Source organism: Caloenas nicobarica, chromosome 2 (genome assembly GCF_036013445.1).
Source record: "Caloenas nicobarica isolate bCalNic1 chromosome 2, bCalNic1.hap1, whole genome shotgun sequence".
Taxonomy (NCBI): Eukaryota; Metazoa; Chordata; class Aves; order Columbiformes; family Columbidae; genus Caloenas; species Caloenas nicobarica.
The window spans coordinates 72,855,529-72,879,903 of NC_088246.1; the positions used below are offsets into that span (position 1 = coordinate 72,855,529).

General features: G+C 38.6%; 2 protein-coding genes across 3 annotated transcripts in view; one reads left to right on the plus strand and one right to left on the minus strand.

Moving 5' to 3' along the window:
• Nucleotides 1-17,975, plus strand: part of MAK (male germ cell associated kinase) — a 29,437-nt gene extending 11,462 nt beyond the window's left edge. Inside the window, exons 6-15 of one of the 2 annotated variants that reach the window (XM_065627255.1) lie at nucleotides 686-818; nucleotides 913-1,084; nucleotides 3,376-3,543; nucleotides 4,913-5,233; nucleotides 6,269-6,459; nucleotides 6,986-7,116; nucleotides 8,794-8,925; nucleotides 10,624-10,698; nucleotides 13,431-13,559; nucleotides 16,603-17,975. In XM_065627255.1, the coding sequence (XP_065483327.1) occupies nucleotides 686-818; nucleotides 913-1,084; nucleotides 3,376-3,543; nucleotides 4,913-5,233; nucleotides 6,269-6,459; nucleotides 6,986-7,116; nucleotides 8,794-8,925; nucleotides 10,624-10,698; nucleotides 13,431-13,559; nucleotides 16,603-16,757 (1,607 nt within the window). In that variant the 3' untranslated portion in view covers nucleotides 16,758-17,975. The remainder of the gene's footprint in view (nucleotides 1-685; nucleotides 819-912; nucleotides 1,085-3,375; nucleotides 3,544-4,912; nucleotides 5,234-6,268; nucleotides 6,460-6,985; nucleotides 7,117-8,793; nucleotides 8,926-10,623; nucleotides 10,699-13,430; nucleotides 13,560-16,602) is intronic. The other variant, XM_065627256.1, reaches the window with a different exon arrangement.
• Nucleotides 17,976-19,578: 1,603 nt separating this feature from the next.
• Nucleotides 19,579-23,261, minus strand: LOC135984757 (transmembrane protein 14C-like). The gene is made up of 4 exons (XM_065627257.1): nucleotides 23,083-23,261; nucleotides 22,466-22,567; nucleotides 20,607-20,691; nucleotides 19,579-20,373 (listed from the first exon to the last, which is right to left on the minus strand). The coding sequence occupies exons 1-4, from the start codon at nucleotides 23,156-23,158 to the stop codon at nucleotides 20,316-20,318; spliced, it is 321 nt and encodes a 106-aa protein (XP_065483329.1). The 5' UTR covers nucleotides 23,159-23,261; the 3' UTR covers nucleotides 19,579-20,315.
• Between the last annotated feature and the right edge of the window lie 1,114 nt (nucleotides 23,262-24,375).

A 24,375-nucleotide genomic window follows, 5' to 3' on the forward strand; every position in this document is an offset into this window, starting at 1 on the left:
TGTCAGTATCTGCACCCAGCAATTGAATGCTTTAGTGTAGGCAAGTGAATTTCAATTAAATTGATTCATATTAACATTTATACCAGTTTAACAGCAGAATTGATTTGCTTAGCAGCTTAACTGCTGTCCAGGTATATAGGTGCTCAAGCCAGCAGTAAGCATTACAGAAACTTGATGTGCCTGCATTACTAATATTAGCATTCCTGAACAGAATTTTTATATCTTTTATATGACCATGTCTGCAAATTGTTGTCACAATGATAAATAAACTGGTTAAAAATCATTCAAGGAATTTTATAAATCAATTAAGTGTGTCAGGTGCTCAATTTTCCATTATCCAAAATGGACAAAGCAGTTGTAGTTTTTGCAAAAGATTTATTCTGAAATTGATTTGTTATTTTGTATTGCTGCAATAGCCAATTCGTTTTCCTTAGTGTGTTCATGACGGTTTACATTTGTTACCTTAAGAACACGTGGTGTATTAATCGCTGGAGGGAAAATGTGTGTGTTTGTTTGGGGGAGGGTTATTATTAATTTAATTTAATTTTTTAATTAAAAATAAATAATTAAAGTTATATTCTTCCAAAACATCCCGAAGTAAATTCTGGATTACTCTATTAGAGTTTGCTGTTTAAGAAGTGGTAACACAATAATTTGCCATTCTTTTCTGTCTGGTCTTCTGTAGGATTTTTTCATAGAGATATGAAGCCTGAAAACCTTCTCTGTATTGGACCAGAACTTGTGAAAATAGCAGATTTTGGTTTGGCTAGAGAACTAAGATCTCAGCCACCTTATACAGATTATGTTTCTACCAGGTGGTAAGTATATTAAGAAATTAATAATACGTTATCTTGACTAATTACCTTTCTCTTACCATTTTAATTTATCTATTATTTCTTTCCATCCTCATAGGTACCGAGCTCCTGAAGTTTTGCTAAGATCATCTATTTATAGCTCACCTATTGACATGTGGGCAGTTGGCAGCATAATGGCTGAATTATACACACTAAGACCTCTTTTCCCAGGCACAAGTGAAGTAGATGAAATCTTCAAAATTTGCCAAGTCTTGGGGACTCCAAAAAAGGTAAAGCTTCTAGAAAAATTCACACAATAGGATTGAAAAAAAAGTTAAATTATTATAAAACATTGAATGTTATATCTGTTTCAGAACATACATATAAATTATTGTTTTAGTAAGTGTCCTGCAGACTTAGTTTTCTCAACTATATTTATTTTAAGCTTCCATTAAGGCATGTAATGCTAGTCTTTTGTTGTATGTTAGCATCCATTGTATATCATACTATTATGAGTAGCCTTGTTCTCCTCCATGAAAGCCAGATAAAATTAGTTATTTAAAGCTATGCATATTAGAAAGAAAATCAGGTCTCCTAGGATTTCATATTGTCACAATGGAATGGTGAGGCTGGTACCTAGATTTTGGAGCTTATAAAGACAAATTATGCTTTTCTTCTTTTTAAAGCATAGAGGAAACATTTGATCTCAAATACAGATCTCATAAAATTTGATTATCTATAAAAAGTGATGGAGGAAAATGTGTAATATTTTAAAGAGGAAACAATTATTTTCTGGAAGGGCTAAATACCATTTGTAATTACAAGGAAGGTTTGGGTAGTACATACAAAAATGTATGCAATTATATTTACTTCAGTTAAAAAGTTGTTCTAGCAAATGGATACATGAACATGTGACAAAATAATGTTTACCCTCAAAATTTGGAATAAACTGAAAAAAGACCATATAAAATAAACATTTTTTTGAGGATAAGAGATGGCAGATGTGTATCGGTACCTTATGGATGCAAGCAGAGCTTTGTGAAATAACTGACTGAACACAGAGTCTCTAGATCTGGAAAGCCTAAGGGTGGGAGAGAAAAACATCCATTTCACTGGTGTTCCACTGATGTAAAATAAAGCATATTTCTTGTCCAATAAAGGAGCTATTATCAATAGACAAGTAAGGAACAAAACTTAAAACAGAAATAGATTAAGCTTAGCTAGGAACATGCAGAGCTTGAAGTGGTGGGAAGAGATCCAAGAGAACATATTGAGAAGCAGGTGCAAATTCATGGCAGCAGAGTAAAAGGTCAGAGGTGGAGAGTTATAGATGATATGTTGTGGAAGTGAAAACTGAGTCTGGAGGACTAAGTGGAAATTGCTATAATGTGTAAAATAGTCCCTAGTATGACAATTGTGCATCAGAAATGATGTGTCATATGAGCAGTATTTTAAGACTTGAGTTTTCAAACACAGAGGTTAAGTTTCTTAAGCAGCTCACAAGTCTAGGATAGTAAGAAAAACATTTTGAGTTCTTAAGTTGATAGATAGTAGGCTGGGAGGGACTGTGTTAGAAGACAAGATTAGAATTCAGAATTTCTTACAAAATTAGAGATGTAGCTTTAAAAAAAATGTATTTAGTAGTGTGTAGAGTGCTATACTCAGGCAGGAGTAACCAGCCACATAAGTATCTGGGGATAACTATCCAGCTAACACATCTGTAGAAGAGGATGTAAGAGCTATAATACATAGTACATTGTACATCAACAGTATTTTGTTGCAACAAAGATCCCATACTGGTGTGTAGAGAAAAGACTACTGTCCACTGACATGAAATAGTCTTTCTGTTTCACTTGCTATATTATAACCTGTTATAAGTTTTGCCTTTCAAGAGAGTCTAGAGAAGAAGAAAAACTTAAAAAGCCTAGACCCAGGAATTCAATTGTTTGCGTTTCTTTAGCCTATACAAAGGAAGACTGGAAGAAAGGAGAAGAAATACACCTTCTAATGCACAAAAAAAGCTGGTTTAGAGAGAAGAAGGAAATAGTTCTTGGTAGCCATGGACGATAACACACTCGGTAACGATCTTGGATTGTCACAGAGAAACCTACATTTTTCTAATTTTGAGGAGAATTTTGCTGGAAACTGGAAGCTTTTTGAGACTAATGCCTGTCTGGAAGGGACAAGGGCATGGACTATATGATCTCTTGAGTATGTTGAAGTTGCCTGTTTGAGCTCATTTCTGTGGCAGCTGGGATGTTCAGTACTGCTCCTGGTACGGCTGCACTCTCTCCTCCTTCAGACAGAATATGTCCGAGTGTGGTATCCACAATGACGGTTCCACCTTTACCTATAGGAGGGCTTGAGAAGGACTGCCATTGGAGACTGATGTTGTAATGATGTTCACTGGTGTTGTAATAATTGTAATGGGAAATAGGAATGCCCCTTTTTTTTCTATATAGGAAGGATCTATGCAGAACAAGCATGACTTAAGCTGCATAAAATTAAATTTGATCTAATACCTCAATGATATATAGTCTTTGGTCTTTTCTGGTACTCATTTTTCTTTCCTCTGAAACAGAGCGATTGGCCAGAAGGATACCACCTCGCTTCTGCCATGAATTTCCGTTTCCCACAATGTGTCCCTATAAGCCTAAAAACACTCATCCCAAATGCAAGCAATGAAGCAATACAGCTTATGAGTGATATGCTGAACTGGAATCCAAAGAAGAGACCTACAGCAAGTCAGGTCTGAGCACATGAATGATTAAGTACAAGACTGAATGTTCTTGCATTGTTAAAAATTCTAAATACAGAAACCAATTGATTGCCATAATACTGATGGCCAGATAAACATGTCATTTTGAACACATTGGTGGGATTGAGACTGCATAGTGAGGAGAGAAAGTTCTAAACCTGGTTCAGCAGACATTGTAAACTCTTTAGTTATTTCTGGAATATTGTCTTCTGTATTGGCATATTCTAAAACTTTCTCTGTACCAGACAGAGAAAAATCCGAGCTGCAAATTCTGTTTTCTGAATTGTTACTGTAAGTCACTTTTGCTGCCCTCTTTTTTCCTCCCCATCTGTACAAAGGGGAATATTGAAAATTAAGCTTTGCTTTTTGTGAAGCTGCAGATGGAATGCAGTATGGAAGAGCTAAGAATTATTTTCACTTGGAGATGGGACGTAAACTGTACTAAGTGACAAGGAAAGAACTTTGTGAAGAACGTACCAAGAGTTCACAAAGGTCACAGGTTTTTTTTCCAAGTTAATTTTAAAAAAAACATTTCAAGTACCAAAGATTGTTACATTCTACTGTTTGTTGTTGTGGTGGTGTTTGGTTTTTTTTCTCTAGTATTTCTACCTATTGCAGTCCTATTTAGAAGGTTTAAAAGGGGAATACAATTGGGAATGCTCTGTGTCTAGTGGACATGAAAAGGTCAGAGAAAAAGAATGAGATACACATCTGCATGAAGGCAAACACTGTAGTTTCCTGATAAACACCATGAAGGCACAGCAAGCACAATGAATGTACTTCAAAGCAAAACAAAAACAGGGGAAGCTGGTGATAAGAAAATGGAGAAACCTTTTTCATTAACATCCTCTAATTGTAAAAACCCATACATTAATATTAAATGGCAGTCATCACAACTGTTTGGTTTTGTTTTTTTAAATTAAAAACAAACTGTTTATCAACTTGCCAAAACATAGTTAGCAATGGAAGCATGTAATAAAGCCCATGCTAAAGGTAGCGGAGACAACCTGTTTTAAGATGATCGAAATTTGTTATTGCATGATTATAGGATGGTGTTGAATGTAAAATGCACCTCAAAACACAGATTGCACAAAACCTAGAAGTAAAGGAGGGAAAGAAAGGACATCACTGGTGTAACATGTACAAGGGGATCAATCTTACTCAATTATATGATGGGAAGAGTTTAAAATACAGAGCTGACAGTTATGAATACACACTGTTTACATATGATCCCATTATGCATCCATCTTGCATCTGTGCTGTAGAGCTCGCTCAAATGCTTCGGAAACCTAGATCCTTGGTGAGGTTACCAAAGTCAACTTCTTGAAGTAAAATTAGCATGTTATATCTTTTTCTCCAGGCTTTGAAGTACCCTTACTTTCAAGTTGGCCAAGTTCTAGGACCTCCTCCACAGTACCTGGAGAAGCAGACTCCTATTAAACCAGTTCAGTCAATCGAGGCAAAGGCAGCTTTACCCAAACTGGAAGCTATATCCAAGCCAGAACCTCTGTCTTCCCCTGATGTACCTGAAAAAACACCGCCACAGCTCCTGTCAAAGGTTAACCACCAGCCTCTCCAGCAAATTCAGTTGCCTCAGAGTACAACTAACCAGCACATACCAAAACAGCAGCAGCCGCAGGCACAACCATTTTTTCCCTCTATCAATAAAAATTCATCACCAGTAAGTTGTTTTCAATAAATATTTAGGTGGTTTTATTAAAAGTTCTTACTATATTCAACCAGATGATCCCTTGAAAATTGTCATACTTTTTATTAGAGGAAATACAGATAGATAATTTGGGACTAATTAAGGATATAACTGGCCACTTATTTTCCAGCAAATCAGAAGAACAGATTGCTTGTAACAACAACATATGTTCCTTTATAGTAGACTTTTTGACGTGCTTATGCAGTAATGTAGTTACGACAGTTATCATTTATTGACCTGTGAGAAACAACTCACAAAAATATTGCTAGTATACAACAGAGAAGTGGAAAGAGAGGACTTTGCATGCCTCAAGCAGGAAAATACCTGAGAAATTTCATCCAATTCCTAAGCTTGTAAGAATTTAACAAGATTTTTAGCAAGATAAATATTAAAATTTGGTTTGCAATCTTCATTTTGCTTTCCACTTATACTAACTGAACTACAATATGAAGTATGTTAATAGGTATTCAGAAAATACTGGAAAGCAAAGTATAGTCAGATGAAAGGACAGTTGCTAAATCTAATAATTTCATTGGAAGAGGATGTTAAGTAAAGGCCTGACTAACTTCTTTTATTTGCTGTATTTACTTTGGGGCCACAGCCACTGGCACTCCTAAACCCTAAGCGTGATTGCCATGAATGTTCTGCACCACTGTGCTCTACTTCTTGACAGTTCATCTACCACTGTTGAGAGCATGAGTTCAGCAAGACACCAGTAGCAGAGACTGAGCACTGAACTGGGTCTGCAAATAGAACGTTAACTTCACTACTTCAGGTAGATTTGAGCAATTTAAGGATGACGGTCCAAAAAAGCTACATTCAAAATATTTGCTGGCATTATTGTTATATTTTGAGTTTAAAATCATTCTGAGACTGTGACCGAAACAGGCACAACACAATGTGAAAAATTCTCGCAAAGTTCTTAAGTGATAGTCAGGAAGTGAACTTGCTACAAAATATAAAATTTTAGAATTGAATTCAAGCTTTATTTTTTCCTATTTAAAATAGAAACAAGCAGCTAGTGGCTCTCAGAATGGTACAGTAGGTCCTAAAAACTGCAGAAGACGATGGGGTCAGACTTTGGTAAAGGCTGTGGATAGCTGGGATGACTTGGATGACACTGAATTTGGAATGTCATGTTCAAAGAAGCCTAGCATTGCACTGTTAAAAGAAAAGAAAAACAAGGAATGTCTTTTTAGGTAAGTCCTACAATTCTAAAATCACTTTTTTTTTTTTTCAGTAAACAGTGTCCAGTACATTTTAGATTGATTAAGACAAATCTAAATTTTAAGTCACCAAAATTCTGTAAGAATGGAAAGAGCTGTATGAGCAGCTTTGCGTGTGTGTTGATACAGTGCCAGTAATATCCAAACTGAATCAAATTTGGTTTTAGGCGCTGTATGGTTTAGGTGTTTGTCTGTTATTAAGAAACCGTGTGTTTTACTAAAATCAGATACACTAACTTCATTTCCTTTATTGGTTAAGTTTGGTACTAAGTTCTGCCACAGTTATCCACATTTGCTTTTATTTCATAGTGCTGGATACACTTTTTGCTTCAAAGCCCCAAGTTAACTCTCATGAGGTATGAGATTTGGCTATTCCTTTGTAGGAATTAATTCTACTGAGGAAACTAGGATAAGAGAAGAGCACTTCAGGCTAGGGTCTGCTTGTGGTATTCCGAGCTGGAGATGTTGGTCACATTATTTGAGCATTTTGATTTTTCAGTGTGCCAGAACCAAAAGCTTCACACTGTATCCAGCCAGGAGGGGAAAATAAGGTTCTGATGAGAAATGATTCTGGAAGATCAAATACATCAGCAAAACAGTACTATCTAAGACAATCAAGATATCTACCTGGTAAGGCTAAAAGTCAATACATAAGGAAAATACAAGCTGTGAACAATCTACATACAGTACATTTAAACTTTAGATTTCACACTGGATAATTTCACTTTTTGTAACCAGGCTAAATGTACAAGTTTTGGACTAAATGCCTTTCCCATAATGTCTCATCACAATCAATGCAGAAGTTCCTGGCTACGTAAATGTGGAAGGGAGCTCAACACTGCTTGTACACCATAAAAGCTAATAGGCCCCCTTATGACCAGTAGCATGTAAAACCCTCAGTAATATGAATCCAACATCTCTTGGATTCCTAGGAACATATCCTGATTGACCCATAAGCAGGTGTGCCTGAGGACTAAATAATCTATCCATATATATAAATACATATGTAGTGAATAGTTCTCAGGTTTGCAGCATCAGGAGGTTTGGGGGTTTTTTTAACCTAAAGTTCTGATAAGCACAGTTCCCCTTCTTGGTAGGAAGCGTTTAGGAAAAGTGTTCAGCTACTCACACTGGCAGGAATTCAGACACTCACTTCCCTTCCCAAGGCAGTCATCCTCCTTAGAAATAGATAGCTCAGTCTAAATCTGGATGATTTTATCAGGAAAATAACGTGAAATTATGTAATTGCTAGGAATAAGAATGGGAAGGAGGAGAAAGAAAAAGGAATGTTTCCTTCAGTTAGTATTCTGAATATATTCTATAGTCAAATTATTTCCTTGGTGTCTCATGTAGTATCTTTATTACCATGATCCTTTGCACAATTACAGTAAGTGTATCATGACTTCTACTGTAATCCACATATGAGAATTTAGGTGACTTGCACAGGAATTCCTGATTGTTGGGCAAGGTTTGGGTTACAATGTATCACTGCTTTCTCAGGAATTCATTAGGCCAGTGATGACTTTTGAAATGAAATAAGTCCTTGAATGTTAAATAGGATGCCCAGAGACTCAACAGTTTAAGTCCAAAAGAGAAAAAAAAGAAAAAAATGGGGAGAGAGGGAAGCTTCCCTATCTAAAGGTAACATAAATGGAAAGTTCATCTGTATTTCTTATTCTTTTTTAAACATGCTTCTAATGTCTAACTGGTTTTAGTAGAGTTTTCAATGGGAAAGGCATAGACGTAAAAAACAATTTCAGCACTTAAGAGAATAATAGCTTCGAGGAGCACATTTGTTATCCATATTACTTTAGTTCTGTTATCACTAGATCTGGGAGCTGTTTTCGTGCTGGGTAATCCCATTGACTCTTGTAATACTCATGCTGAAGTAACAAAAACCTCTTTGTCCTACTTTTTAATTTATCTGTTGATGAGATAGTTTATTTTCAACCTTGAGAACCCTGGCTTTTGACAGGTATATTTAATTTGTGTTAATTGTTTGTGAGTCAAAAATATCAATAATGAGATTATGATTTTATAGAAACCAAGTAATTCTACTAAAAAGGCTTTTAAAAGTTCTCTTGAAAGCATGAAGATAATGTTTCTTAAATTACTGTCTCTAGTTTTCATGGTTTGGCTGAAAAATCTAACCTAGTCCATGGGCATTGTTCTTTTACATGAATGGTGTTTACATTATACCACAAATAATTCAGTGCTGTTTACTGTTCTAGAAATGTCCATTTTTCATTGGTTGCATTATGTTTGAAAATCGATATTTATAACATTTTTCACAATTTGTTTCCTAAGGTGTAAACCCTAAAAGTGTTTCTTTAGTGGCAGTCAATAAAGATGGATCACATGGAACGTGGAACAACCAGTTGTTTTCTAAACCGCTCGCACATGCTGGAGGAGGAGTGACTTTCAACAGAAATACTACAGGTAAAAGTGTAATTAAAAATTTCACATTATGTCTTCTTATACTTTATTCAGTTATTTTAGTTAAGACCATCTGGTTTAACTTCTGTTGTTAGGCTTAGCTTCCAGGCTAACATTTTTTTTCTTGTTTTAATGACAGACTCTTAAAATAACAACTTTTTCATATGTAAACTGTGTCTTTTGCTTTCAGAGCATAAAGTACAGGCCAGCCCATATTATATAATAAAGTCCTGTCAAGATACATTTTCTCCATTGTCCTCTTAGACCATTATTTTTACTGTGTTACTAATAATTTAAGCAAATAGTTTGGCCTCATTACTGCCTGGTCAGTGTGCTGTGGAACACTATTGAACAGTGGTCTCTCATATGAAAACAAGGTGGTAGGTGGTGTGCTCATGTAATAACAGTACTGCCTAATATTCTAAAGATGTCTTTAACAATCTACCAGCCTTGTCCTAAATACTCTGCTGCATGAAAACTCCCCTTATTTTCAGCAAGGAACTAGCAATAAGGCGCCTTTTGGTACAACGTTTTGTGAACTGTACAGAAAGAATTTTAGGTTTGCTTACATGCAGATGCTGCACCCTTTTTTAAGAGGACTTTAGTAGCCATTCTGCAGTGTCAACAAACCTGATTTTTCACTCTGAACGTCTGGTGAGCTGTAAATTGTTCATGTGAAATTATGTGAAAGGTTTTGTGAAAGATTTATGTGAAAGATTTTAGGAAGTGGAAAAATAACACCACCTACTAGAATTTTGATGGAATAGAACAGACTTATTTAATCAATCATCATATGTACCTTTTTGTTTTCCAAAATACAGTATCTAGGTGCCTCAGAATTAATAATATATTCATAAAATAGTCTTGCAAGGGAATTAGGCACAAAAAGGCAAAGAGCTGTTTCCAAAAGTATGCATCAGTAAGCTAGACATCTACCTACTGAATTGCACTGAAAATAAGATGAATGCTAATGGTGAAAATCCTGCTTTTGTCTAACTGGCTTAATTTGGGTATGTACCAAATGTTTACAGAAAAAAAAAAAAAACCTAAAACTGATTATTTTGTATGTTTGAAAATACTTGGCATTATTTCCTTCAGTATCTTAAATTGCATGATGTTTTATATAGTGGGGAGGCAGTAACATTTAAGACAGACACACATGAAACCAGGATAGCTGGAGCACTGATCACAGAAATACAACACGTAAATTATGTATGTTTTCTTTTTTTGTATTGACGGCATTGAAAGCTGACATTGTGCTGTTTACTGTTTAAATAACTATGGTTAGTTTATTTACATGGCTTTTTTTCTTTCTCATCCACAACATTGCCCTAAGGTGAAATAAGAGCAAATAGTTACAAATGCTTTATGAAGAACTGGAAGGTTATGATCAGTCGACTTTGTAGATACACCTGAGTGCTTAAACTTTGGATTTATGTATGGCTGGAATGTGATTGCATTGTTGCTAAATCACATTTTTATTCCTTTATTAGGAAGGACCTTGTAAGGTAACTAGTTAGAGTAACATTTCCTGCTTGATAAAACATAGGAATTAGACATTATAGTTATAAAAATGTCAGATATTTATTCTTTCTTGCTTTGTTTTCCCTCATTTCTTTTACATCACCTAGCTGGCTTCTTAGTATGCCTTTTCTAAACTTCTGTCTTTCCATCTTTTTTCTTCATTTTCCTTGTCTACAGATGAGAACTTAATTATACCTATTGAAAAGCTATCATGCAAAGAAAGATTGAATGAAAAATTAGAGGATCCAAAAGGTAATTTGTAGCCATTATAGCCTGGTTCTTTGCACATTTCATATTTATGTTTTACATTTTCTTGTAAAAGTTGCACTTGCAATGCAGATTCTGGATGATCATACACTTCATTTTCACTTGTAATCAATTTTGTCAAACCTTGCTCTCTTTATTGTGACTTCTTCTGGACTCTTGGCACTTACCGTGCTTTAAAAGACAGAGAATATTGTATTACCCTAATAATAATTTATAGCATGTCACTGCAGTGTTGCTGGATAATGGTGAAGAAGCGATCCTAAAGCAGCAGCATAGGCATTTCTCCTAAAGGGCTGCTTGTTCTTAACAGCACATGGGACTTGCAGCATTGACTGCATTCAGATTCTCCATCTGTTACACTGATTTTACAGCACTGTGACTGCACAGATTTTGGTGGACTTACTGTAGTGTAAGAGGTTGGAAAGTCAGGTCTAAACACACAGTTCACTATGAGTATTGTAAAGCTGCTGGAATGTTTCACCTCTGCCCCAGTTCCTGTTCCCTCTGGCATGTACTGCCTGTGTGATATGTCTCATTGCAACTATTCATAGGGTTGTTTGAACTCTCTACCCAGCTCAAACAATTCAATGACTTTATCCTTTATGAAGAATCAGGTCCGTGTTGTTTGAGGTAGGGGATACAGCTTGGGCCATGGTTACACTTGCTGACATCATGGCCATGAGTGCTTGCCTGTACACCTGCTGCCAGACCTCCTGGCTGCCTGATGGATGAATACCTCTATAGCAAGAACCTCTTCTTTTGGACAGTAGTGGTTAGAGGTAAGGAACTGTGTTCTTCAAAAGTTGTTTGGGTTTTTTTTATTTGTAATTATTCTTTTATATTGAACTTCTTTTTCCTCCTTCCCTTGTTCTCATCCAACAAAAGACCAGCTCTCCAGACCTCTCTGTTTCGCTAAGTCTGTTCCTCCTGGCTGCACTCTTCCATTTCCTGCAGAAGGGGTCATAAAGGACATTGGACATTGAGAGGTAAGGAGAACCAAAAAATGGTTGAGCGATTTTTGACAGATAGGCAGCTTTGCTGAGCTGTGGATAAGAAGTAGACAGAAGTAGTCTTTTTGAGGTTGTATTCATTGAGGCCTGTTATGTTCTTATTTTCAGACCTCAGAATTTTAAAGTATACTACTCAGCTGTTAGATCTATGAACCACTCCCAGTGAAATAAATAGGAACTGGAGGAATAAGAAAATGTGTGTATGTGCACAGGCAGGTGAACGAACCACTAAAACTGTGTTGCTTTTGTTTTTCAGGGAAATTCCTGAAAAGGAAGAACAAGTGAAAGACTACAAGAAAGTTAAATTTTATTAGAATACTTTATTAAAGTTGTATTTTGAACCAGGACTTTTGCGTCTTTCTTTGCTGGAGACTGGCATCAAATGGACACCGGGAAGCCACATTGAGAACCAACTATTTGTGGGACTGATAGAAGTGACAGTTTGGGGAGACTGACAGAACTGAGTTAGCTGAATGCTTTTTGTTAATGCTACTGAACAGGGAGGTGTGCAATGACCCGACATAGCTGAAATTAGCTGAGGATACCTTTTGGAGTTTGTAGATGACCAATTTTGAAGCTTATAGATCCACTGCTCTGAGCTCTAAAATTATCACAGAAGGAGTGCTTGTGGGAAGAGGAACATTTTGGGATTGCACTGAGGCCAGAGATTTAGGAGACAGAAAAACCGTTGATTGAGATATTGCATGTTTTACTGCAACTATCATTGAAACCATACTGAATATTAATATGATAAAAATGTTCACACTTGATAAAGGTCAAATTAAAACTGTGTATGGCCTTGTAGTTCACAAATTTACTACTACTCAATACAGAACCATACCACTAGAGAAAAGCATTTCTCTCTGGACACTGTGCCAGCACAGTCTTAACACTGTCCCAAGTGATGACAGACATGGAAGAGGAAGAAATTTTCTTGGTGCAGGGAGTCTTAAGTATTGTGACAGATCCCTCTGCCTTTGGATGATAATTTCAGTAATAATTTTGTGTGTAAATGCACGATGTTTCGTAGCTTCCAGATGAGGATGGTTATGGCAGCCTTTCCAAGGTAGCACTGCTCTGAAGAAAGATCTGGACCAAAACTATGCACAATAAAATTATAACCAGGGTTAAAGAAAGAGGGTAATTGGGTCTGACTTTTGTAGCAGGCCTTTAACACTGGAACCAGCAAAGTCAACCTCAAGTGGTGCACCACTTCCCACAGAAGTTTGGTTCCATTATTTTAGATAGATGTAGGCCGAACATGTTGAGCACAAGAATATCTTTGAGTGCTAGTTTTCAAATACTGAAATGCTTTAACCATCTTCCAATAAAGCAAGTAGCTGTAAGTAAAGGTAAGATCGTGCCTTTCTCTAAAACTCAGTGTAAACCTTTCTGTGTGGTCTGAGTTTAATATAAGTACTAATGAAATGTCCATCCTGCTCTGTTGTCTTTATTCCTGCTGAATTGCAGATCAGAGGTACTGGAAATGCAACTTAGCGAGCCTGTTAGTTGCTGTAAAAGGTCCAACCAATATACAAAGCAAATAACTAATATATACTTTTTCTTTTTTAAAACAGACAAGCACTAGGGAGTTTTTATAGAACACTCACTATTGTGGTACTGCAAATGTATTTTGAAGTGACTATAATAAGTAGGCAAGGTTTTCTGAATGCAACTGAAAATACTAAAACTCTCCTACGTCAACAGGAAATCCCGGTTTTGTGAGTGGTGCTGCTTACAACCCATCAGGAGTATATGTCCCTTCCTTTCATAAAAAAGAAGTTGGATCAGCTGGACAACGGATACAGCTAGCTCCTCTTGGTGCACCTGTATCAGGTAAGACACATCCTTTTACCATACATATCTGAAACAAAGAGAAATGTTAATTTCCCATGCTTCCTGAAAGATTTATGAGCCCTTTCTTCAAGGTTTTTAAATAAAATTTTGGGGCATAAATTGTTCTTAATGTAAGTCAATTGAATGTAGGTGTCTAGAGGCAGTCCTGATACCCTGAGAAACTATTGCTACTATTATTTGTTAGATAAAAAAGAAAATAAAGCTGCAAATAATTCGTAGTTCTAGAAGGTTTGGACCACTTGCTAAGCTACTGTTCATTAGTGGTGAAGGGCTAAGCAGAATTGTAAAAATATGTAACTCCACAACTCTATAGTAAATGGTCATGTAGACTGGACACAAATATAAATCCATGATTTATGCAGGTAGTAGGAATTGGTGCAGTCACCAACTGTAAAGTATGCAAAATAGATAATTTCAAGTTTTTAAAAAAAGCCTTATATTTGAGTGGATTGAGAGGAACTTTATTGACAGTGATTTTCATGTAGCTTGGGGCTGTCTTGGGTGGGTCTTTAATGTCACTTAATGCAATTGAACGATGATGATCCATGCCTACAGTGGCCTCAACAATTTCAAAAAAGGCAAAGATCTTTATCAAGTGACCTAGTAAATTCAGAAATAACGTTGCAGATATGGTATATGACACTACACTTGTACCCCTGAAATATCACAAGAGTGCTTTGTGAAATGAAACTTTCAATGTTGCTACATTACAGAAGGTAAAAGCCAAACAAGAGAATGCAAATGACCAGTTTTTAATAGTTATGATACAGTAATGATGTAGCTGTACATTGCATTAACAAACACATTAAAAGACTCTTCTATTCATCCATCAAAAACAACGTGAAATCTGTTCTGAATGTAACCATTCCCATGGTATGGATGACATTCTGAGCACCTTATTTGTTGGTACGTTTGTGATTCAGAGAAGATGAACAGAAGTGCTCAGGACATAGGAGAAACTGTTTTGTGAGTGAAGATTTAGGGCTGTTGTCCAAATGCAACAGCACACTTCAGAGGAAAGAGCAAGGCCCTAAACTAATTGTGAATTGTTTAACTAAAGGGCCTACGGCAGACCAATCGGATATGGTCCTGCTTAATAATGTTGTCTTTTTGCTGACTTGCTCTTTTTAATTACTTGTTCCCCTTAGGAACTTACAAGTGACTTCTGAGAAGGAGAGAGGGAGGGAGGGAAGAAAGGAGATGGCACACATATACAACATACGCTTAGATGTATGCATATTCTGAGTTGACCAGACACCCACCAGGGAAGGCTGGAGCTGCACTTAGTTGCGAGAGTTTTAATTTGTCACAGTGTGTGGATCAAGAAGTTCACAGGAAGACAAAATCTGCAACTATCTCTAGACTGCTGTGAACAGCGAGAATGAAAAGGAATTACTTGCAGTGATCCAAAGGGAAATAGATGCACTGTTAATCTGTAATTAGAAATGGAAAATGTGTAGTAAAACTCAGAAAGGCTGGCAGATGGGAGGTCAATTAAGAGACTCTTCCATGTCCCGGAGAAGAGCAAGAATCCTATTGCTAAACCCCTCATATTTAGCCTAAATTCTGCAGACTTGCATGGGAAGAGCGATAAGGTTGAAGGCAAATAGCAGGTTTTTTATCTCCCATCTGACAATATTTGAACATTAACATTTTTGGTGACCCTTTGCTTTGTGTTATCCAAACATTTGAAATAAGTTATGCTCTCAATTGTTTTTGCTCTCTTCATTTGTTAAGTTTTGTAATGCCATAATTTAAATAATTTAATGTAGTATAAAAGATCAATTTCTCTGAGGAAAATGCAATGCCAAGACCCGAGAAAAGTGACCTTCATTGCCAAGAGAGATTAGGCTGGAATCATACTTGCTGATGAATGATAGAGAATGCCAGCCTACAATAAAAAGGAACAATATTAGTTTTCAAAGAGGTGGAGACCTGACCTCCAGTTTCAGTTCCTTGAGATTCCTTCTTTTTAAATGTCTTGATCTTCACCTGTTCCTGAGTGGGTTCAACTCACTGTTGAGAAATGCCACCAAAAGTAGGTCATTTTCCATAAGAAACAGAATGATACATAGGCATGAAAAAAATCCGTAACATGTTAATAATAAAAAAAACAACCAAACAAACAATCAGTAATACCTAATAAAAGATGACTAAACTAAGAAAGTAGGAATGGAAGGGGCAGGACATACTTTAGGAAATAATGGTAAGGTATTAGCACGTATATGTATTTCTTATATGTACAAATCCTAATAGGATTTTTTCTTATATATAAGAGAGGTCCCAAATGATTGACCTTAAAGGCCTGGGAGAATAGCAGAATTGGTGATGAACATGGAACTTAAATCACAGGAAGCTTGAGGAAGCTGTGACTGTCTGACATGCAGAAAGGGGAAATCTGAGAAAAAAAGGCTGGGAATATAGTAGTGCACTAATACCAGGTGGATGCCAATATAAGGGGCTTAGAACAGATCCTGTGAAGTTGATAGAGAAATGGGAAACAGAGATGAAAAGGGCTCATGACCAGGTAAGGTACACCAGGAGTTCTCAGCCAAGCAGGAGGGCACTGAAAGGCATAAAATCTTAAAAGGAACAAGAGGGTCTCCAGAAGCTGTCCATCCGTCTAGGCTTTCTGGGTTTTAGTTAAGTTTAGTGATGTTATAATTATATGCTTTTTCAAATATTTGAGATAGAGGAAAGAACACTTCCACTCTGTAGCCATTTTGTAATAGAAGATGCAGCATTGTAGACATACACACTGAATTTCAGTCTCGATGTCTTCTCAAAGGATTGTTGCAAAGCAAGTATCCAGTGGATGAGGATTACTAATAAGATACACAAACTATGGGAAACATTCACCTTATCTGAAAACAAGCATAGAGAGCATTTCAGAGACCAAAGCATCCTGCTGCATTAGCATCCTTGCGTACCCCAAGTCATCTTTAAGCTCTCATTCTTTTATTTGTAAAAGAGTGAAATACCTGTTGAGTCATAACTAATTCTCGGTTCTTGTTCCTTTCAGATTATTCCTGGAAAACCAAAGCTGTTCATGCTCAGTTACCAGGTCCTACTTTCAATTCAGCGGCAAAAAACATTACTATTTTAAATCGCCCACCAACTATTCAGCCAGTACATGGAAGAACAGACTGGGTGGCCAAATATGGAGGAAACAGATAGAAAACGCCATCAGGTATAGATATTATGTGAGCTGTGTTCAGTTCTCCTGCACTGGAAAACTATTTGCTTAAACTTCTCCTAAGACTATGCAATAGTAAAGAAGAAAAAAAGACCTTGTGTTCTGCTACCTGTGGAAGAATATAATACCATGTAAAAAACTGGCTATAAAGTAGGATTTGTTGAAGTATTGTATAAAGCATATTGCCAAAACTACTGAGAAGCAGATTTCACTCGACATGCTTTTCTAGATGGATCTCCTACCATCATACTCCTAAAACAAGTTATGGTTGTTCACCCAATTCAACATCCACTATTGGCTTATGTTTGCCTTCATGTACCCAAGCAGCTAGAAGCAGGGCTAAAGCAGAGCAGCACCAAGCTTTCAGGTATTAGGCTGCTTCCTCACCAAAAAGATGAGAGTGAAAGCACAGATGGGGCTTGGTGAAGACCACCACACTCCCATACAAGAATTTCAGAACTCACTTGTACCGAAGAGTTACTTAGGGTCTGTAATGTGCAAATATGCATAATAGCAATGAGAACTTAGCTCCTTGTAGCGGGACATGAGCAATCCACTGATAAATACTACACAAAGAAAAGTCTAAAAACTTGGCTCATGTAAGGCTATAGAATGATGTAGCAATATTGGAAAATAGCTAAACAAGTATTAAGTGGTAGACTTACCTCACCAAGCTGTAATGAAACCTAAAAATTAGATGCTACTGTTATAATTAACTTAACGACCATTTTTGGGTGAAGATCTGTGGAGATTTATATCTGTCCTGCAAGGGAGTGTCACAGTGACATTTTAAGGAGCCTGAATCACTGCAGTCTGTCAGTCATTTTAAGGGTGAATTAGCCAAAAAGGCCTAACTTATCAATAAACTCGTCTTTCTACATGTCTTTATCGGGTGATCAAACTAAACTACAGAATTTGAATAAGCTGCACAAGGAACGATATTGGGCTGTTCTTCTGCTTTCTGGTTTAGACCTTAAAAGGCCAACTTAGGTACCTGAAAACACATGCAAACTTTAATAATGCAATACCTCACTGTTTATATGCTCATTAAGTACTTTGTCTGGTTTCTATGCTAAGTTTTATAGTAATATCCCACAAAGGACCTCACAATATACAATTAATTGTTTTTAGGATGTTGAACTAGGCTACTTCTGTTAACAGCTGCATTTAGAATAGATGCTTTAGATTTAGTAGTTACATTAAACCTGCCATTTTAAGTACAAAATGAGTATGTTCTTTAAAGATGTAAAGCTGTTAATGATTAAGCACTGTAAAAAATAAATGTATTTGTATTGCTTTTATAACTGCATATAAAAATTTAAATGCCTGTTGTTGACCTCATGTGCCATAATATATGGGTTACGTTAATTTACATCAATTTAATCTAAACCATTTGTACCAAAAAGTCAAGTATGTTGTTACAAAAACTGCACCTTAAGAAAATGTCAGTACTGGAAGAGCTATATAAGGATAGGGATATCTGGTTGGTAATGCACCAGTGACTTTAATTCAATTGCCATTGGTCGAGGCTTAAGTATGTCATTCCCTTAGTACTAACACATGTCCCTATGCTATTTATCTGTAGAATATATGTGTAACTCACTATGGCAATGAAGGACAACCTCAGACTTTCTATAACAGGCATAAATGCACTAGTTTGATAATTTAAAAAAAAAAAAAAAAATCACTCATCTCTAGTACAAGATGCCAGTGACTTAGTTAAATCACAGTCTGGTCAAGGAATTAACTGATAATGTGTCCATAGCTCACATGTCCATAAGGCACCTAGAGCAGAAAAACAAATAGGTACTATTTATGGCACTAAATACGGCAAGAAGAAACATGCTGTCCTTACCATATGCTAATGAACATTGGAATGGCTTTGACATAACCATAATAGCCTTTACCTTTCCATAATCGAAGCATGGTAAGTGTTAAATTCTTCTCGCAAAGAGCAAGAAAAAACAGTAATAAGAGGCTAATAGGCTTTGTACAGTCATTTTAGCTCAGAGCCATTGACATACACTGAACTGTTAGTGCAGAAATGCCATCTAATGCCTAAGAAATGTAGTATATGCTGATAAAGTTCCAAGGGGCTAAAAAATAAGTAAGACTCAAGCTTTTATTTCATCCATTTATCTGGATTACTACTGTTTCTCCTGAAAATGAAAAGTGGTAACGAGTTCTACCAGCAGTTCTCAATTCAAGCTACAGCTTTCCCAAAGCTCATGGAACAGCAGCAAGCCTTAACACTTTGGTCTAAGAGTTTAAAAGTGCATCAGTCCAATTCCCTGCTTTCTTACCATCCACCAAGAAGAAAGGTTGAGGAAATGGAAGCTCAGGATCAGTGCAGAAAGGGAGATTGGTTAAAGGAGACCAGAAAAGGGATACATTACCATCCATGTGTAGCTCACAGGATTACTTCTGCATGGCAGGTTTATATTTACACTGATTTCAGGCATCAAGGGAATCAACTGAGGACAAAGGCTGATCAACTGAGCCCTTCAGTCTTTAAATAAAGTTTCATAGAGCATTTTTCAAATCTGAAATAGATGGTTCCTCTCAAAAAAAAAAACCTAACACTTGTCTGAATATATGGTTAGTATGCTTTTGTTCTCTACACTTCCTCCCAGTTCATGGGATTTTTATATTTACAATTCACAAGATTCAGGAATGGCATAGAGATAGTTTCTACAATCTATGTTGATAAATATATTCAGACACTTGCCAGAAAGGCACTAAACTGTATCAACCCAGACGAACAACTACCAAAAAAAAAAAAATAGTTGTGTAGAACACAAATTTTTGTAATAATAATCTGTTGGTTTATTTATAATAACATTTTAATTCTCATGAAATGCAAGAGCTATGCCTACAATTCAGCATTATCTAATAAAGCATATTTTTGATTTATGAATAATAATCTGTAAAAGTGAAATTAGTGACATTTGGCTGGGCACTTTTGCTTGCAAGTAACAGGTTTGCATTCATTGTATTACAGCAGAACCTTGATAGCCTGCTCCATGATTGTGTTTTTTGAGACCAAGTTCTAATGCATAGTGCTGGGAAAACAAACATGATGGATAAACTTGCAGGGAAGCAGAAGGGGAGAGGTAATGTAATAAACATGTTTGTTATATTACTAGTGAAAAATTGGCAACTCCTCTCCCCTTGTTTTAGAGGTACAGATTATTTTAGAATGACAGGTCCAAATGTACATTTAAGCTTCAATCCTGCAACTATCTGTATGCAAGTGCCCAGAGGTCGTTGCCTACAGTAAGTTGCAGGACCAGAAGCTAAACTAATGCTATACTCATATTTTCTTGCTTCACAGAGCAGAAAACGTTAAGGAAAATACTATTTTGGAAGACGTAACAAGGGTTCTCAATGTCAGTCTTTTAAGACAAAAATCACTTGCATTAGGATATGAAAAATACAACATACAGACAGCAGTGCCTTTTCCACTTTTGTGTAGCACATTTAGGCAGTCGCATTTTCAATCTTCTCAATCACATATCTTCAAGTGACTTCATGCAGACTTATGGCTTAAGAGGCTTTTCCATTATCTGCAATCCAAGCCGTCCAACCATCAGTAAACTGTTGAATAGAACAATCATTGTAAAGAAAAAAAAAAAGGAGGGAGGCAAAAATCCCATAAAGAACAAGAAGGGAGGAAATATTGACATGATTTCATTTAGCTGAACTCTACCGTAAGATTTCATTTTTCACAGAACTTACCACATAACATTTTTAAAACAATATAATCCACAAATAAGTTAAATAAAATGCCTACTTGAAAATACAGACAAGAACAAAAGACAGGTGACTACCTGGCACCAGCAATTATCCCAGGCATTGCTTTTCTGGAGTTGTAAAACCTCATTCCCATAACAGCAGACAAGGTTCCAGACGCCACTGTTGAAAAGAAGCCCAGTCAGAACCATTTGGAATAGAAATACCAGCGCAGTGCTGCAACGCTTGGGCATTGAGCAGGGCCAACCAAACAGGCCTATGGCTACGGACACGAACACGAGGAACCATACACAGACATGTCACTTATTTTTGTTAAACAGTAGAGCTGTTGCAAGCTTCTCAGCAGCTTTGGCAAGTGTGTTCCACTGCTCGTTAGAAGCACATAGATCTCATCAGAGTTGAGACCGCTACCTAATCGCCCACAACCTCCAATCCTCTGGGCAGATTAACTCTCCCTCGCTTTCTCTTTATTTGCAGAAGGATTATTTCCTTCAATACAGATAGGCTTAAAACTCCCAGAAAGGTGGGACAGTGACAAAGTTCCATATGTGGGAGGTAAATATTACAGTTTCTCTGTGACATTCTGAACTGGGAAGTGGCACTAAATATGACAACTAAAAATAAAACACCACCATCAGAAAATATGAATTAGCAAACAGAAAGCAATCTAAGGGATCAAATTGAAAGAGCATTACTCCAAATCATTTAATCTCCAAGTCCAGAAAAATAATCCTACTGATATTCACATAAAAGTTACAGGGCCATTGTTTCCTCAAAAGGCAGGTGGAGGTGTTATATATCTTTCTCCAAAGCTTCAAGTTTGTTTGCATCAGACAGCACAAAAGATATTCTAAAGATATTCTATCAAGATTCTTTTTCTGGATTTCTACCTTGATGTACTGTGACCAACCTAAAGCTTAGTGGGAGCCACAAACTCATGCTGGAGATGCACAGCCACGCCCACAACATACCAGAGTGGAGGAGAAAGTCCAGAAGTGGAAAGTTTGCTTCACATTAAGCTGTTTTACTTTTAATTCCTTACTGATGAGGCAGTTTGGTCCTCTGCAGTATCTACCAGGGGCTTCATAAAGCCTTTCAGCAAATTACATGATCAAGTCCTATTGGTTTGAAATAGTCTTAAATCACTGTAATGCTATAGTATCATAACGCTAATAATACTACAGCGTAGTTACAGAACTAGAAGGAACCTCAAGAGGTCATCTAGGCTAACCTAGTGCACAAGGCGAGATCTATTCCTGATGGAATAGATGGAATCCAGTTATTAAAGTCCTGCAGTGGTGGAAGTACCTGAGGTTCACCCGATTTCTTCCAGTGCTTCATAATACTTTCCACTGTCATTTTATCCTTCTGCTTCACTCAAAGGGTTAAGTGCAAGCTAAGCCCACGACTTCTTGTCCCATCTACCACAAGCAAGGAGAATATATCATTCCCTCCTTTCTTCTACATACTTCAGACTGTTTCTTCCACAGCATATGATGCATTAAAACATATACTGTTCTTCTTCTGAGATGCTTGTGCAAACCAATATTCCACAAAGCCACGTACTACTTGTCACAGTGCTGTCACTGTTGCTAAAATGCCTGTTCTATGACCATAAATTAAAAATGCTGCACCACAACCAAACATTTTTCATGTACTTCTCCTGTGCCTACATTAGTTTAACATGGTTATCTTGTCTGGCAGAGGAGATGGTTTTTTCTCACCAACTCTGGCTTCCAGAAGGGTGACCTAGGTCTTGGAATCAGGTACTGTGCTCTTACACAAATACCTCCTGGCTATGGGCAGGAGGCCTTGCCACTGCTTAAAACATTTGTATAAATAAAAGGGCACAGACAGGCTGAAATGTGCTAGAAAAAAGGTTACTGCTCCCACTGCTAGCAGCAATGCTTAGTCCTTGGGCGCTGAGTAAACTTACCAAGGGAAAGCCAGACATTCTTTGGATCTTTGGACTGCTGGTAGGCACCCAGTCCTGCTAAGCCACCAAAGAGAAGACCAGCTGCGAGAGAAGGGGTGCTGCCTTGAATAAAACAGAAGATAAAGCAGTTAGTGAAAGTGCACTTATAAAGCGAGCCTGCAAAACAAACAAAACCACTTGCAAGTTCGCATTCACTACTACTAAAAAAAAAAAAAAAAATAAAAATTTTAAAAAACGTAAACCACAAAGCCAATCTAAACCAAAGAGAAGAGTTGCTTTTACTAGTACGGTACTTCGCAGGCCTCGGCCGAGCACCGTTTCCATGCAGCAAGGGTTTCGCGCAGCTTGCCGGGGTGACTCCCCGCGGAAGACCGGGCCCGGGCACCCGAACTCCCCGCGGCCCCGGCTGAGGCGGCAGCCCCCCGCGGCGCCGGCAGACACCCCGCCAGCTCCCAGGGCGGGATTTAAGCCCCGGACGCCGGCCCGGCAGCGAAACAACCCTTCCCCGCGAAGCGCTGGGACACCCGCCGCCGGGCCGGCCGAAGCAGAGCCGGGCGCTGCCTGCGGGCAGGCCGGGAAGCCGGGCCAGCCCCCGCGCCGCCGCTGCCGGCACCCACCTGCCTTGGCGTAGCCCACGACGCCGCCCGCCGCCACCAGCGCCGCGTAGCCGAAGCCCAGCCAGTCGTACTCCATCTGCGGGCAGCGCAGGCCGCAGGCAGCGCCCGGCCTCGCCCCGCCAGCCCCGCTCCGACCTTGGGCCGCCCTCCCCGCGGCGGCGCCGCCTCTGCCGGAGGTCCCGCCCGCCGGCCGTGACGGGCACCCGGGGGCAGGTCGCTCGTCCCGGCGGGCGGCAGCTGCGTGGCCAGGGCGCGGGGCCAGTGCGGGGGCAGCGCTGCCGGGGCTCCGGCCGGGCTGCCTGGGCTGCGGTGCGGCCCGGCCCTGGGGTTCCGCGGGAGTAAAGATCCCGCACCGGGTACTGACATAGGCCAAACAGGCTCGGCTTAGGAGGTTAAATTTATTGCCGATTAATAACAGAGTAGGAAAGTGAGAAATAAAACAAGATAAAACCTCCTCTTCCTTCCCGTCTTCCCAGGCTCAGCATCACTCTAGAATCCCCGGCGAAAGGGGAACGGGGCTTGCAGTCAGTCCCTAATTCCTCATCTCCACTGCTCCTTCCTCCTGATGCTCTTCCCTTGCTCCAACGTGGGTCATTCCTGCGGGCTGCAGTTCTTCACAAACTGCTCCAGCGTGGGTCCTTTCTGCAGGGTGCCATCCTTCAGGAACAGACTGCTCCAGCCTGGGTCCCCCACAGGGCCACAGGTTCTGGCAGCAAACCTGCTCCAGCCTGGCTTCTCTCCACCTGTGTGGGGTCCTCCCCGGGCTGCAGGTGGATCTCTGCTCCACTGTGGACCTCCATGTGCTGCAGGGGCACAGCCGGCCTCACCACGGGCTGCAAGGGAATCTCTGCTCCTGTTCCTGGTGCATTCCTCCCTTCTTTCTGCTCTGACCTTGGTGTCTGTAGGGCTGTTCTCTCACATTTTCTCACTCTACTCTCTCAGTTGCTACTGTGCAGCATTTTTACCTTTTCTGAAACATGTACCACAGAGGCACCACCAGCATCAATGATGGGCTCGGCTTTGGCCAGCAGCAGATCCATCTAGGAGATGGATAGAGCTGTCTCTGTCTGACATGGAGGCAGCTCCTGGTGTCTTAGAATCGTAGAATCATTTCAGTTGGAAGAGACCCTCAGGATCATCAAGTCCAACCATAACCTAGCTCAAGCACTAAACCATGTCCCTAAGAACCTCGTCTAAATGCCTTTTAAACACCTCCAGGGACGGTGGATGGTGACTCCACCACTTCCCTGGGCAGCCTGTTCCAATGCCTGACAACCCTTTTATGGGAAGAAT

What these genes read in the sequence shown, in the direction of transcription:
- LOC135984757 (XM_065627257.1), bottom strand. Translation starts at nt 23,158, where the DNA reads ATGGAGTACGACTGGCTGGGCTTCGGCTACGCGGCGCTGGTGGCGGCG. An exon ending in CGTGGGCTACGCCAAGGCAG is followed by an intron (nt 22,568 to 23,082) that starts GTGGGTGCCGGC and finishes GTTTTATTCAAG; the next exon opens with GCAGCACCCCTTCTCTCGCA. An exon ending in GGGATAATTGCTGGTGCCAG is followed by an intron (nt 20,374 to 20,606) that starts GTAGTCACCTGT and finishes TCTATTCAACAG; the next exon opens with TTTACTGATGGTTGGACGGC.